The following is a 15,693-nucleotide window of genomic DNA, read 5'->3' as shown; positions in this document are numbered from 1 at the left end:
GATCTAAACTGCAATACAATCTAAACGACCATAAAGAGAGCTGCACATTTCCTTCAGGAAACCCTTGTTGCATTAGTCATGTTGAGGACCCTTCCACGTAATTTTTATTATAAGTTTTCACAGAGGCTCAAGCAGAAAGACTGTACAATTCAGGAAAATGGACTGGTTATGAAAGGGCTTTGGGGGTGAAAAGAACAATAGAAAAATGGGGGCAAGCACACAGACCTCAATGAACTTAATACACATATACATATATATTAAAAAAAAAAAAAAAAAACCAAAAAAACAACAACAAAGTCAAACCCCAAAACCACCCCAAAACTCCACAACAAACAAACTGGAATTTATATGAAATATATCTATGATCAGTGTTACTACGCTACAAAACATTCATCAACTTCCCTAGCTATTCAGGCATTTCAAGAGTGTCAGGAAACTGAAAGTCATTAATACCTTCCCATCTGCAGTTTCACTTCTGTCATTAAATGTGTCTTCTCAACACAACCACTAAATAATTGATCTGCCTATAAAGAAACCTAATTAAAACAAGTAGTTACTAAGGAATTACTTACATGAGACTTTGACCAGTAAATGAAGACCTCAGCCACCATGCGGAACAATTCTTCCGCTTCAGGGTTGGGCTCTTTCAGCCATTTTGCCCTAAAATTTGGTAAAAGTGTGGAAACGCAGATGTTCTTCATTGGCTTTATGCTTTCAAACCAGTTTTCAACATTTTACAAGTATACAAGCCAACAAAGGCAAGCATGCATGCTTTTAATCCTTTCTGGTATCAGCGGCTTCTTGCTGTCCTGTTTCAAAACCCTTAAAATCCTTCCACATTAATCCTAGGTCTAACACAATAGATTTGGATTGCACTTTTTTTCAATGCTAGGCAGATGAAGTGATAAGAGACAGTATCAATAAACAGGAAGGTTTTACAAGATTCATTGACCCTTTCCTCTCCACATACCTGTTATAGTCCACAAATCTAATCAACAAAGGGTAGAAGGCATAGAGGTCCCGTGCCAAAGTGGTGAACTCATCTAGGATGAGCAGTTCAGCCTCCGACATGTCACCTCTGCCTTCTGCTCTTAGATGTTCTTCATCCGATACAACCACTGCTGCTTTTTTCTTTAGCTTATCCATCAGTGGCAGGAAGTGTGTCTTTAAGAGCTGTGGCTTCGCTTTGCTTATGATGGGCTGGGAAAACACTATTTAAGGTAATGAGCATTATAACATATACCTGGCCACAAAATATAAATAGAAACTTTTCCCTTTTCCTTGGTTCTTATTTCTAGGCTACAGAGTAAAATCCTGCCCCCATTGAAATCAGCAGAAGTTTTGCCAAGAATTAAATGTGGTCAGGATTTCACAGAATGAAAACTATCAGTTCACTTTGTCACTACAGGGGCAGAAATTACAGCTTCACAGACTAAGCGTGCAAGATCATAACTAACTCTTTACTGCATGCTGTCAACATATTGGTATTTGGCTGCAAGATTTTAGTGAGCAATGTAGAAATGGTTTATGGTATGTAATCATTGGACACCTATATAGCTACATAATGCATACATAAGTTGTCTCAGCCACTTGCTCCTCTTTTGAATCTTGCTTTTTTAGCTTGAGCAAGTAAGAGGAAAGCATATTCTAGTTATTTGCAAACCTACTGAAACACCCTGATTGCATTTTTTTATGCACACTAGGACAGTGGAAGGATTGTGTGTAGACAGAAATTAGACCATTTCAACCATCCAGCAACCAGCCATTTGAGACTTGATAACACAAGCTGTTTGTGTATCTACTCAGAAAAATGAATATGTAAATTAACAATTCATCTGGGCCCATTAGTGCAAACCAACTCGTAATGTATTGATTAGATGACAATTTTAGGCAAATATCCTTAAAGCAAATTACATTACTAATCCTCAAAAGACTAGGAACGCGGACTGCTACCACGAATGGAATTACTACAACATAAGTATTGGAAAAACATAAGAAAGCCTAATTGAAAAACTAAATTCACAAAACTGAAATGACTTTTCCTTACAGACTGTAACGCTGAGAAAGAAACCTTTTCAGAATAAATTTTAAGGGGTCACAATGAAGTTAACATAAGGATTACTAAAATTACATACATTTCCACATTTCATTGTGATACATATCTTAGATATACAGCTTCAAATCAGTATTTTAAGGATCCAGCACTCATACAGAATAGTAAGAAGCTGTGTAATGCCGGCAAATGGAAACCTGCTGTATAATGAAAATGGCCTAAATTACTAAAGTTCTTGACTATACTGCAAAAAGTGTATGTACATATTCTGAAGAAAACAAAATATTCAAAAGGTACTTCTTATATTACTTATTAAGAGATTAAAATGTGCTGCTTACACAGATCATTCTTTATACTGAATATTTATGGTTAATATCTGTATTGTTGAAAAATGTAAAAATAGAGGTGCTGTTCTGCTCAATTTTAACAAGGTAAATACGGAGTAATTCAGAGTGTGCATGTGTATATATATTCTGAATACATACATTTGTTTGTTTTTACATCTTACCTGCTAATCTCTTCATCCAGGCTCCTTCATCAATACCAAGGTTGTTATAGATGATTTTCAATATGTTACCCAACAAAGTGTTCATGTGCTCTGATGTTAAAGCTGTGCAACACATTTCAGCCTTGTCTGGATTATTTTCTGGCCCATGCTCCCACCAGTGTGACATGTAACTACATAGCATAGGCAGTATTACTTCCATGATATGTGGCATTTGTGTGTAACGAATACCAGACTCTGCCAGTTCCACAATTTCTTCCATTAGCTTCACCAAGGAAGGAATATTTGGGCAAACCTCTTCTACACTTGTAGGCAAATTGAGAACTATTAGGGAAAAAAAAATAAATTAAAAAATCAATAAACTAAATCATAGAGGGAAAATAACTATTTTCAATTGCTATTCCATAAAAATTATGGTTTTTATTTACATTTATTCCCTTCCAATACAAGAAAAAAAACCACCACAAAAATATCAAACTGAAACAAACAAAAAAAATCAAACTAAACATTAAAACCCAGGTACTCTCATAGCATTGAATAATAAATCATTTTTATATAAGGTTCAACAATAAAACTTTCTTTAATAAAAATAATTCCTGTATGGAAGCTTTAAAAATGTAATTATTAGAGAATGAATTCTGACAAATCAAAATCAAGCTTAAATTTCATAATGTCTTCCAACATAAGTTTGGCAGTTGAGGAAACAAATTAATGCAATGAAACAACACACGTCAGATGAGACATCAAATGCTAAGAGAAAAAAAAAATCATTGCCTGGCATAACAAATAGAGCAGATTCTGAGAAATTGAATTCTGGAGGTGAATTTGTGATTGTAAGTATTTACTTGTCAAGTTTTTGAATGATCAGTGCCTTTCTCTGAAGAGGCACTACAGTTGCCTGTATTTTTTGGGTCAGTTTCTTTCATTTACAAATAAATATCTGTAACCACAACTATTAGCTCTTCAGTATCTAACATCCTGATGTACACATACAATGACACACACAGGTATCTATATACTGAATATTTAGCTTCAATTTGTAAATCCACATGTTTGTACCTACATAGCCTCAGGCTAGTGTTTTTCAAAACCAGTCTCTTCTACTTAGACCTAAATACATTTTACATAGCCATCACAGTCTCCTTAAAGAAGAATTTGTAGAGTTCTGATGTAACTTCTCTAGCGTAGAAGCAAGTACTGTGCATGACCTTACTCAACAATTGTGTTTTACCATAAGAAACATCAAGAGTTTCAGAATGGAACACAGCGGTATGTAAAATATACATAATGTGACTAGAAAGTATCTGTACTGTCTTGTATTTCAAACAAAGATTTACATACTCCTCTGCAGTGTATTCACTTTCTAAGGATATAGTATGTACTTAATACAGGCAAAGGTAACTACTTCAATTGCAAGTATGTATGATTTAGGACCCAATATTGCATACAGAAACTGAGGCACTAGAGTTACAGAATTTTATCATCAAATATAAAACATCTCAGATACCAAAATTGTGCAAAGTCCATTCAATAAATTGATTCCAAAGTGGTATATTTTGAATGATATCTCAAAATGAAAACATTGGTTATCTTTTGAAACATAAAAAAAAAAAAAACCAAAAACATTTTTAACAGACTTAGCTGACTGATTTTGGAAATAAATACAACCAAGAGATTACATGAAAATTCTTGCACTATAAAATACATGCAAAAATACATGTATTTAGGCAAATAGCATTTATAGTAAAATTGTGTTTTCATAGCCATCACGTGAGTCTCTGGAAATACCTGCTCTGTCTCTCGCATTCTTGGTATTGTAAATGGAGTAGATATTATGCTTGTTCAAATGAGTTTCCAAAAAAGCCACTGGAAAGGCACCTGAGAAAGCAGCCAAGCATTCTCCTAGTGCTGATCGTTGCCTGTGAATTAACAAACATTGTTAAGGATACACATCTTTGATGACTGAGTGCACCTCAGGACAGTTGTACACCAGCCCCATTTTTGTTCTAAGATGAGCTTGTCTCAAAGAGGTAAGTCACTACATTATTAGGATCACTAACACAAGAACAGGTTATAGAAACAAATGCAGCAAACCTCTGCTAGTACATGAATGAAATGTTAAGACATAAAATGTCAAAGGTGGCCTGCTTAGCTGACAGAAAATGAGAAACATGCAGGTAAAATCCAAAGTCATCATAGCAATGTGTTTTGTTCTATTACTTTCCTCTCAGCTTTACTGTCTTTGTAATCTCTCCTGTTAAGGAAAAGCTACTGAACAGACCGAGAGACCAAATACAACTATCATTTTACTTGTGTGAAGTAATTTCAGACCCTGGTCTAGCATGAAAGTCAAGTTCTTCAGAGACTGGAGAACTGTTTCTAATGACCAATAACTCTGACAGATCTTGCACAAAAACATTGTTCCAAGCTCTTGAAATATGACATTTATTTGAAAACCAAAATTCCTTGAGTGTGTTGAAATTGTAAAAAGCCTTCCTCTATGAAGAAGCAATTGATCCTGGCACTCCACTTGGGTCTTTCAGGGGACATTTAAAACTATTCTTTGATTTCCAATTCAGTTGATCAGAGCAAGTTTTAGATATGTAAGAAATCCTTAGCTGCTGAAGCTGAGCCATACAGCTGAGAGAAATTCAGCAGTTCTGTGAACTGCTACGTAAAGGAAAAATGGCTCCAAACTGATCAAGTGATGTGACAAGATCCATCTTCAGGTTTTTTGGGTTTTGGTGTGTCTTTTTTTTTTTTAGGAACTTATATTTTTTCTAGATCAATGGTCAATGGCTCAATGTCCAATTTGGGAGAGGGTAGCAAGTGGTGTCCCTCAGGGGGTGCTGCTGGGACTGATGCTGTTCAAGGTCTTTGTCAGCGACATAGACAGTGGGATTGAGTGCACCCTCAGCAAGTTTGCCAATGACACCAAGCTGTGTGGTTCAGTTGATAGACTGGAGGGAAGGGATGCCACCCAGGAAAAACCTGGACACGCCTGAGAGGTGGGCGAATGCCAATCTCATGAAGTTCAACAAAGCCAAGGTCCTACTCTTGGGTCAAGGCAATCCCAGGCACAGCTACAGGTTGGGCAGAGAAAAGATTCAGAGCAGCCCTCCGGAGCAGGACTTGGGGTGTTGGTTGATGAGAAACTGAACATGAGCCAGCAGTGTGCCCTACCAGCCCACCAGAAAGCAAACAATGCAACAATATCAGTGTATTATAATACATGCAGCTGCATTCCACTTAATATCTGAGCACCTTTTGTCTCTAAGATATCTTTCCAACAACAATCTTTTCCAACCATCTTTTCCTACATTATTCTCTGGACTGCATATTCATGAAGCTAAACATAAACACAAATTTAAAAAAAAGAGGAACACTTTTCCTTCTTACCGCTCTACATAGATACTCTTGCTCGTTCCCAGAGCATATAAACTGGCCAGTATTCTGTAACAGGAGACCTGAACATCTTCCACTAAAGAGAAGAAGAAAAATCACAGATATGAAGGTATTTTTCATTGCAACATATTTCTGTAGAGCTAAAATAAGTTTCTTTTAACAATAACTGAATTAATACTATTAAGCTACCAAAGGTAACCCACAAAGATCACTCTCTAAATACAAAGACTTCTGACCACTGAGCACCATAGTCTTTACTCAAAACTTCTATTTACTCCAACACCAAGTTACCAGCTGAGATGGTAAATGTATTTCACTAGTGCAATCATTTTCTGAAATTAATGGTATACCAACTCTTTGCAGATAATATCTAACTGAATAATCTGAGAATTTATTAATTCAATAGCTCTTTAAAAAATGTCACTGAATCTTTTCAAGTTTGTCTGTAGCAGTTAAAGTTTATGGCAAATCAAGTAAAGTGCTCTAAGTGGAAAAATAAAATTAAGGAACAAATCAATTTACAAATGTAACACCACTGTATAAAATATGTTACAAAAGATAAGCAATCCTGTTAAACATATTTAATTATTTTAATCACCGTTTAGATATTTTAAAATTTAGACAGAGATACAAGTTAATAGCATGTACTTAATTTATACTTCAGACTGAGAAAGGATTAGAAAAATAATCCTTTAGTTCTTGCAAATACTTCACCAAAGCATGTTTTGAAATTATCAAATGTTTCAGTCACAAAAATGGGAGAATAATCTTAACAACTGTTTGAAAAAAATGCTTTTCCAGCATGTACTTCATGTACACTGACCCAGCATTTGTACATGATCACATCATGGACTACTCTGTACATATAGTAATAGTATTGGGTATGAGCACCAGCTCAAGATGCTTGTCATCAGAGTAGTAAAAATAAGTCAATCTTATTTGATGTATATATAAGATGTATATAAAAGATGTTATATAAGATGTAAGTAGTAGTTTGTAAGAAAAAATAGCCTTTCCAACTATGCTCTAGACAAAATAAATAGGCATGATTTAAATTAAATATTCTTTCTCAGTTTATGAATCCCAAATTGGGTGTTTGACACCAGTATGATGTGTGTAGAATAGCTGATCAGGAATACCCACTTGAGTGACAAAGTATCAGAGGCTAAGTATTAAGTTTCAAAACATGGAATACCAGAGGAAAAATGATAGAAGGCATGAACAACTTGATGTATGAAAAAATGTTTTATGATGAACAAGTGATGCTGTGAACCGCAGAGATGACTTTCTCTGGATATTGTCACAGCCTCCTGAATTTTATAAAATTAATTTAATGAGAAAAGTAGATGTTTACACCTCATCAAACTCGAATTCATCAGTACAACTCCAAATTTTCAAAAACAGTTCTCTTAATGCTATATTAAACTTTTTCAGGATTCTAAAATGAGAAAAAATGCAATTAGATATAGTTTTCTTCAAGGTCTTTCAGTTAAGTTCGTAACTGACTTAGCTACACAGAACAGAATTGTTTTCTTTACTGCAGTCTGGACAACAGAATTCATGTCAAGTTCCTAAAATAAATTTTGTCATGTAGAGAATGGGTTTGGGAAAATAAAGGAATTAAATCTGCCATAATCAAAATCTCTACAGAAATCTCATATACAGTCTCATACACATATCCTGCCTGAATTCTTCAGGAGCTCCTTCCAGTCTAAGGATCTAAGCTGTACCCACCCAAATTCCACACTAACAAAAACTGAATCAAGGTGCATGGATGATGGAATAACATCCTTCTCATAGTATAACCTCATTTATAGACAGAGCAAAGACAAATTAACTTAAGCAAAGTAACTTTTCACACACACTAAAAAAAAAAAGTCACACTAAATCTATGGTAAAGTTATATACAAAATTGAGACTTTTGACTGTCTAAATACAGTGACATCTCTTTTAATATTTACACAGTCTATTAAACCTACAGACTGTTCTAGGTTGATTACAGCAAACATTTTATTAAATCAATTAAAATTATGTCAAAATTATGACAAAAGGATTTGTTCTTCTCTAATAAAGCTGAGAGTCCAGTAGTGCTCACTACATGACACTATAGATATTTTAGTGGCATGGCACTTCTGAATAATACATACAGATCAAATCTTCCCCAAACTGGTGCTGTCCAATATGCTCAAATAATGAAGATAGCACTGGCAGGAGAGCAACTGTGGTATAGTTAATGATTTGTGTAACTCCCTTTGGCTGGGTTCTGCTGTGTGTAAACTGGCCTTGCTTAAGATTTTCCATTGTTTTCTCCAGATCCTCAGCAGCATTGTCCAAAAACGCTCTTAATGCCATCTTAACAGATTCCAGACCAGTTTTCATCACAGTCCTGTATATGGAATGCAGAAAGAATAAAAAAAGAATATGCTATTAGAAAAGCATGGATTAAAGCCTAGTCTTGGTTTATATGAAATTGAAAATAAAGATCTGAAGGAAAAAAAATCTTTCCTCTACTGATACTGTAAAATATTCTCATAGCAGAAAACCTACTGAAAAGCATTTCACAGGTTTTCTGCAGAACATAAGGCAACTGCATCTGATTCCCCACTGAAAAAATAAAGTCCATTTAAATGTATAAATTAACTGATCCAGTTGCCTTCAGAGGGGAAGAAAACCAACAAAAAACAACAAAAAAAAACCTAACAAAAAAAGAAGAATGAATAAGTCTGCAATTTATAACTCTAGGAAGAGAAAATCTATCTCAAGCTAGGGCTCAGAAAGTCTTCCCAAACGTGACAGTCATAATTCTGCCTCCAGAATAAGGGCATCAGAAAGGAATGATTAAAACCAACCAAATCTGTTTAAAATATATAAATAAAATAAGTGCATTGATTACATAACTATAACACCATAATCAGTTATGTAAGGGTATAATCCAGGAAAATTATTACCTTGTTTAACTACCTCAATTACAGAGATCCTTCATTTAAGGAAAGTATCTACGTAGGCATGCGTAAAATAAATACAGGCAAAATTGTTTTATAAATTGAATAACAGTCCAGATTTTCTTTTTTGTTTGACAGAGCAAATATATACAGTAATAATGGCAATATTTTCAAACTTTCGTGAAACCTCCATGAACACCTAAGTCCCATTTTGGCGTCTTACATGTTTACCAAGAGCTGAGTTGGTGACATCCACCTGTATCTGTATTCCATGTATACAGCATGCACAATTTATGACAAAAGCCCAAAATATTGCAACCTAAAGGACTACAGTGCAACAGCTAAACCATACTAATGACATGATCATGACTCTACCCCATGGCAAATGGAAAAAAAAATCTGTTCACTTAACCCCCTGCAAAGATGCTGAGAAAAAGAGCTATCTATAACTAATGCAGCCAATTTTTTAAGAGTAAATTCAAAGTGAATAAAAGTTTTCTTAGATTACCACAGAGGTCATTTCAACTACCATGCTTTGTTTCACAACTACAAAGATCTGAAAGTCAGCTATCAGCAGAGGTAGTTGACTGTACAGTTAATCCAAAGCAACACACTACCTTCCAATGTTTCAATACTGTCTCATCCATGAACCTCACGATGCCTCAAGCAGCTTAATTTAACTTAATTTAACTTAATAATAGTACCAATGAATTCAATGTAAAAGGTGGGGTTTTTTTGTTCCAATCAGATGGTGAATAACTTAACTTTGCAATGAAGACAATGCAAACATTTTTTAATATTCTATTAGATTTACTGCATTTTATATGCATTTAATGCTTGATGTTTTTTACAAGCAAAATAACAAAATATTTATACTGTTACTGTGGTTTTGGGATGGTCACATGGTTAAAATGACATGAGCTAATAGCCAGCAGTTCATGGATACCGCTGATCTGAACTGAAGTTGAAAGTGTAACTTACAGATAAATACTGTTCTACCAAACCACTGTAATTAACTAGTAATTAACCTACTTTGTAAAGGGTATTATTTTCAGTAATGTAACTTCTTGAGTTTTGAAGTTCTGTAGCCTTACACAGATAGCCCAAATCTGACTGAACATTAGTTTTTTGAGTAATTTTCATCATATTTTAGAAAACAGATTCTGTATTACCTTGCATCCAAGGTCTGGCCCAGTATGTGAAGACAGTTGACTATTGATGTTGCATCATTCCCTAAACAAGGGAGGAAAATTATCCACTAATTAAGCTGAGCATACTGTATAGCATACCTACCCTCTGCTGTTTTCCCTGTTTTAATGAAACAGTAAATGACATAGCAGAAGTGCAAATGAACTTCTGCATCATTTTAACATTCAGGTTAAGAAACATGCAATTTGTTGTCTTAGCTTTGTTTACACAAATGCAGTAACCAGAGGCAGTAAAGCATCTCTCATAAAATAGCTGAGGCAATCAAGATGGAAGCACTTAAATGTGGGGTTAATTAGAGCTGCAGTGTATTGTCTGGTTTTCATTTAAGTTCTGTTAGTTTTGCTTTAATTGATTCAAGTTTATTGAACATATATATTCCCCCTCTCAAGCAACATAAAAGCTTTTAACTTTGGCAAGCTACATCAGGAAGAGAACATTTATACAAAATGTCATCGAAAAGGTTAGTTCCCTGCTGTTACCAGTGGGCTGCAGCCATTTATAGCAGAATAGGTGTGGCCCACATGAGTAACAGTCTCTGACATAATATATATCTCCCATAATATGTTCTTTTCACACTTAACGAATGTAAAAAAGAGAACTGGCACACAACATGCTTATATGCATACATACATCCCAAGATGTTGCTATGTACAAGCCCCCTCTAAGTTCACTTTTCAAATCAACGGATTTAGCTACGCAAATTTGATCCACTGCTTATTTAATACCATGTATGTATATTTAATCTAAATATCTGCAAAAAATGAAAATCTCTTTTGTTACTTAAAAATATTTAAATTTTTTCACCAAAAAAAAAAAAAAGGCAGCAGCAAATTGAATGTTTAAAATGGATTTCTGAAAATACTCTAATCTGCACACAGTGTGCTATACTTTCTCACTGGTAGTTATTCCACTTGAAAATACAGGCAAATGTACAACTAAAATTAGTAACTATTTCAGTGAAATAGAGATTTTAAAAGATAAATTGCAAGGAAGGAGTGAAAGGTTTATTACAGCACTGAGAATGTTGCTCTATGCTATCAAATTAGGAGGTATTGTGGTGTTCAACCTCAGTAGATTAAACAAACTTGAACCACAGCTTCCATGGCTGCCCCTAGCCAGGCAGCCCCACCCTCTTCACACCAGTGGTCATGCAATGACACAGCAACCAGACAAGAAACCTCAGGTGGCCTAAAAATGTCCTACAAAAAAACCCACCCTGAAAGATTAAGTTTTTTACCAGCGCCTGTTTATTTTCTTACTGTTGTACTGCTCTAGTGATATGAGTGCCAGGGCAGATGAAGAGAGTGCAGGACTTTCTAATGATATCAGGGATAGAGGGAAATGCTCAAAGCAACCCAGACTTAGATTGTGGATTAGACTGTCATGAAATAGTATTTCAATATTTGTCAGTCAGGTGTGTATACGCTGCATGCTACAGTGCAGTACAGAGGTGCTTACTCCCCTGAAAATTTTAACTGGTGATTTATTTATAATATGTAGACACATTTCAAGAGCAACATATATTTATCAGGAATCAGGTACTTTGTATGCTGCAACCAGATGGAAGGGTCACAAATTTATCTAGTTATTCTGAAAACCAGACAAGCTTTAGACATATCCTGGTAGCAGACACTGCAGTGTGGGTGGTTCCACAGACCAGGATGGACAGATTCAACGACCATGATAAATGCAGCCCCATTCAATCTAAATGGATTGACATTCTAGAGTTTAGTCATGTAACACTAAAACCAAACTTGCAAAATTATCATGAGGCTTCTTTTCTGGAATGTCTCCTTCAGGAAGGATTTGTTACACAATCTTACAAAATGCCATTTGCTATAAAAGACAGGTTTAGGTTCAGTGGAAATTCTGTGTCTTGCTCTTTTTCAGTATCAGGAATGCAGCTGCTTTCACTTTATTTCTAAAGCAAAAACCCACAAAAAGAGGCGTTTTAAATATTTTACCCTAAAATGACACAGCTGGAAAAAAAATTTAAAAAAAATCCTTCTAAACTGAAAGTTTCAAGAATCAGTTTTCTTCCAACCTGAGGTCAGCAGCAAATTCCAGAAGGCCACCTTATTTTAAAATTGTCAATATTTCACAGTGTATATATATACTTTCATTAAATTAAAAATACTATTTTTTTCTTAATTAAAAATATTACTAGTTTTCAGAAGCCTAAAATCTAGATATAGAACACTGATGTGGAAATGAACACGGAGTATATAAAGTTCCTTTATATCATGAAAGGGGAGGTGGTGAGTACAATTCAACAGGATAAGAACTGAAACAGCTGTTCCTTATGGCAACTCTTCACACAACTAAGACAAAACACCAGGGGCTGGACATATGCAAATACTAAACCACATGAGTTCAAGAGTTTTGAACCTAAAAGTATCCCAGGAGCTAGTATAAATATTAGCTTAATGGTTGGATCACTGTTCAGCATGTATTATAAACGCAGCTGATCACATGAACTGCACAACTGAGTTTCTTTAATAATCTGAGGTGCAGTCCTACATATTCTAGAAAGCTGTAATATTATATCAGGTGGGAAGAACTGCTGCTGTATTGTGAAAGTGCAATGCATATTGATTCCAAGATGCCTCACTGGAAAGACACTTGTAAATTCAGGATGACAGTAGGAAGAAAAAGCCTTCTAGTTCTTTTTAGGAACTCCCCTGGTTAATTGCTCTAATTTTCCCAAATTCGGTAAGCAAACCCAGGCCTTTCTTATCTTAGCCGGCTAATTTTTCTTTCATGACTGTGCATTATTGATATAAAGATTAAAAAAAATAATAATCTCATATACTTATATAGAAACACAGACTGGTTTGGGTTGGAAGGGACCTTAAAGATCATCTAGTTCCAACCCCCCTGCCATAGGCAGGGACACCTTCCACTAGACCCCGTTGTTCAAAGACCTGGCCTTGAACACTGCCAGGGATGGGACATCCACAGCTTCTCTGGGCAACTCATTCCAGAAAAAAAATGCTTTACTGGAGATTTAAACAATATAAAATGTGAATCAAACTAATCATATAAATTTGGGTTTTAAATTGAGAAAACAGAAATTCAAATGCTCAATTCACCAAAACTATTCACTAAAACCTTTTAAATTCAGCCCACTATTAGTAATTAAAGTAAATCAGTAGTCTTACTGATGCACACCTACAGCTCTCAAACAGTAAACTATTTCACAGTGTAAAGAAATAATTCCATGCTAAATTACAATTCCATAATCTCAGTGACCCTCTTAGATATCAAACGCTATTAACTGTTCATTATGTAAGACTAGCATAATTTCCCGTTTTATCAAGACTTCTATATACAGCTTAAGCGACATGAATTTACTAATCACTTTCAAACATGCAGCTGTGTCTTCAGAAGTACCACTCAAATTCACAGTAATACAAAACACATAGAAAAACTATACAGCACTTTGCTCTCAGTTATAGTGAATCCCCTACTCTATCCATAAAGGTTATTATCAAGCAACTCTTGGTCATTCAACACAGAAATAACTTTCTAGGCCCCAGCTGTACTCAAAGGCTGTCCTTATGAACTGTCTCTTCTTCTACACAGTCCTTGTCTCTGCTGGAGTAAGCGCAACTCTTTTGATCAGGTTTTCTAATATGATGTAATTCCCTGTCAAGGTAAGGCAAACTGTAAGATAACTTTGACTTCAGTTAGTAGTTCCACAGTAAACAACCATGCTCCAGAGTCTGGTCTTATAACTCACGTAAAAACTACAGTAACTTCTGTATTAGCATGAGGGTTTTGTATTCTGTTGGTTATAGCACACTAGGAAAGGAGGTAAAAACTGTTGTCATAGTGAATACTCATCTGATCCCATCTGACGTATCTACTTCTACCACTCGCACCCAGCCAAACGACAGGAAATGAACAAACTGAGATGTGGAATTGAAAAGATCTTTCCTTTAATACTGAAGAAAGTTACATTGACTTAGATTTTTAACTTCAGCTGTTACTCATTTTAGGGGAAAAAAAAAAGTCAGAAAAATAAATTCACACAATAATAAAAAAGATTTGCAAAATTTTAATAGTATACCTGAGCAAGTTCATTCTTTGAAGAAACAACCTAGGGTATAAACCCGAGCTTATGTGTACGTTTGTGACATATTCCACCCTTCAGAAAAAGCTGCAACAATGCCACACAGCTGCAGAAATAACTCCATTCCTCCTATGATCTTTTGGCTTTACAGGCAAATCCACTCAGCTCATCCCAAAATATATTTAAAAGCGATATCCCAAAATAACTTCTGATCTTTCTTCTTAGTTTAATGGTTTTCATAACGGTCTGTAAGCTTTTTAAACACCACACTGCTGCAGCAAGTGAGTTCCTTCCCTTCAAATTGAATGAAATATGCAGGAATTCAGTTAGATGCATGTTATCTCAATCAAATTCTAATCCGCTAGATAATTATCCAATTAGGTATGCTCATGGATGCTGAAGTTTGCAATGCATCCCTCACAGAAGCTATATATGCATATGATGTACTATTTCAACTATCCTATCATCATGGCATAAGAAAAAATTGCAGAGTAAATGACTGTGCCACACACTGCATATAATATATGCGCTTGATAGAGACTTCAAATTTACTTCAATTAAGTGATTTTCACATAGCATAAGACAAACACCAAGCTCCTGATAGATTCACATAATACAAGAAAGATAGTACACATGCGTATGTGGAGTCAAGCACATCTGGGAATATTTAAGAATTCCACAGAACATAACTAAGCATTTCAGCTCACTACAAATCGTCCTTAATGACTTTCCAATACAAATGTGCAGTTTTGATGCTCTGTTTTCCCCAAACAATTTAGAATAAAATAAGAAATTAGTAATTATAATTAACTCAGCAAAATTCCTTGGCAGGATAATGAAATTCAGGTATTAGTTAAGACACACTGACAACTAAATAAAAAAACCCAACCCCAAACTGATAACTACAAAGCTTTTTATTCCATCTAACAAATTCTGTGATCTATCAGCCTAAACAATTAGTGGTCTGTGAAGACCATGCATTTCAGCCATGCAGCATGCAACAAAGCAGCACATAACACAATGCAAAAATGGCAAAGAAAACCAAGTGATTGCCATGCTAGTATTTGTCAAGGGTCTCCTTACCAAACAGTGAAATCCTATGCCTGACAAGAACTCCAAGTTTGCAGAACAGGCTGAAGACAAAAGAAAAATAAAAGAGAAAAGAAGGGAAAAGGAAAAAAATAAGGAGGGAGGAAGGGAGAAAGAAAAAATAACAGCTGATATATGAGCAGGAAAAGCAACATGATGTCACGCAGAAAGAATCAATTATCTGAGCAGAATGTGGGACAGTACTAAAGAAAGAGTTTTTAAGTGCATATCCTTAACAGACATGGTTAAATAAGCACATCTTATAATTAAAGAAACAAACAAAAAAAAATTAAAAGCAAAGCTAATTAATATAAAAGCGTCCTATATAATAACCCACAAGGAAATAACCATCGAAGCTTGAAGAAGTAAAATGTGGTCAGTGTGCTATTCAGGATACCACTGACAATTTGAAAAC

General features: G+C 35.1%; 1 protein-coding gene across 6 annotated transcripts in view; it reads right to left on the bottom strand.

Annotated features, from left to right (window-relative positions):
* RYR2 (ryanodine receptor 2) overlaps window positions 1–15,693 on the bottom strand; it is a 381,518-nt gene that overhangs the window by 74,984 nt on the left and 290,841 nt on the right. For all 6 annotated transcript variants that reach the window (XM_061365725.1, XM_061365727.1, XM_061365728.1 and 3 more), the window contains 8 exons: window positions 15,273–15,322; window positions 10,078–10,138; window positions 8,111–8,349; window positions 5,958–6,039; window positions 4,347–4,477; window positions 2,562–2,882; window positions 971–1,211; window positions 573–660 (listed from right to left, as the gene is read on the bottom strand). In XM_061365725.1, coding sequence (XP_061221709.1) covers window positions 573–660; window positions 971–1,211; window positions 2,562–2,882; window positions 4,347–4,477; window positions 5,958–6,039; window positions 8,111–8,349; window positions 10,078–10,138; window positions 15,273–15,322 — 1,213 coding nt within the window. The remainder of the gene's footprint in view (window positions 1–572; window positions 661–970; window positions 1,212–2,561; window positions 2,883–4,346; window positions 4,478–5,957; window positions 6,040–8,110; window positions 8,350–10,077; window positions 10,139–15,272; window positions 15,323–15,693) is intronic.

This window comes from Neopsephotus bourkii, unplaced genomic scaffold (assembly GCF_033783945.1).
Source record: "Neopsephotus bourkii isolate Nb327-2 ecotype Australia unplaced genomic scaffold, CSIRO-AGI_Nbou_v1 NB_1292, whole genome shotgun sequence".
Lineage (NCBI taxonomy): Eukaryota > Metazoa > Chordata > Aves > Psittaciformes > Psittacidae > Neopsephotus > Neopsephotus bourkii.
The sequence above is the reverse complement of the archived record's forward strand: the minus strand, read 5'-3'. Positions and strand labels throughout refer to the sequence as shown.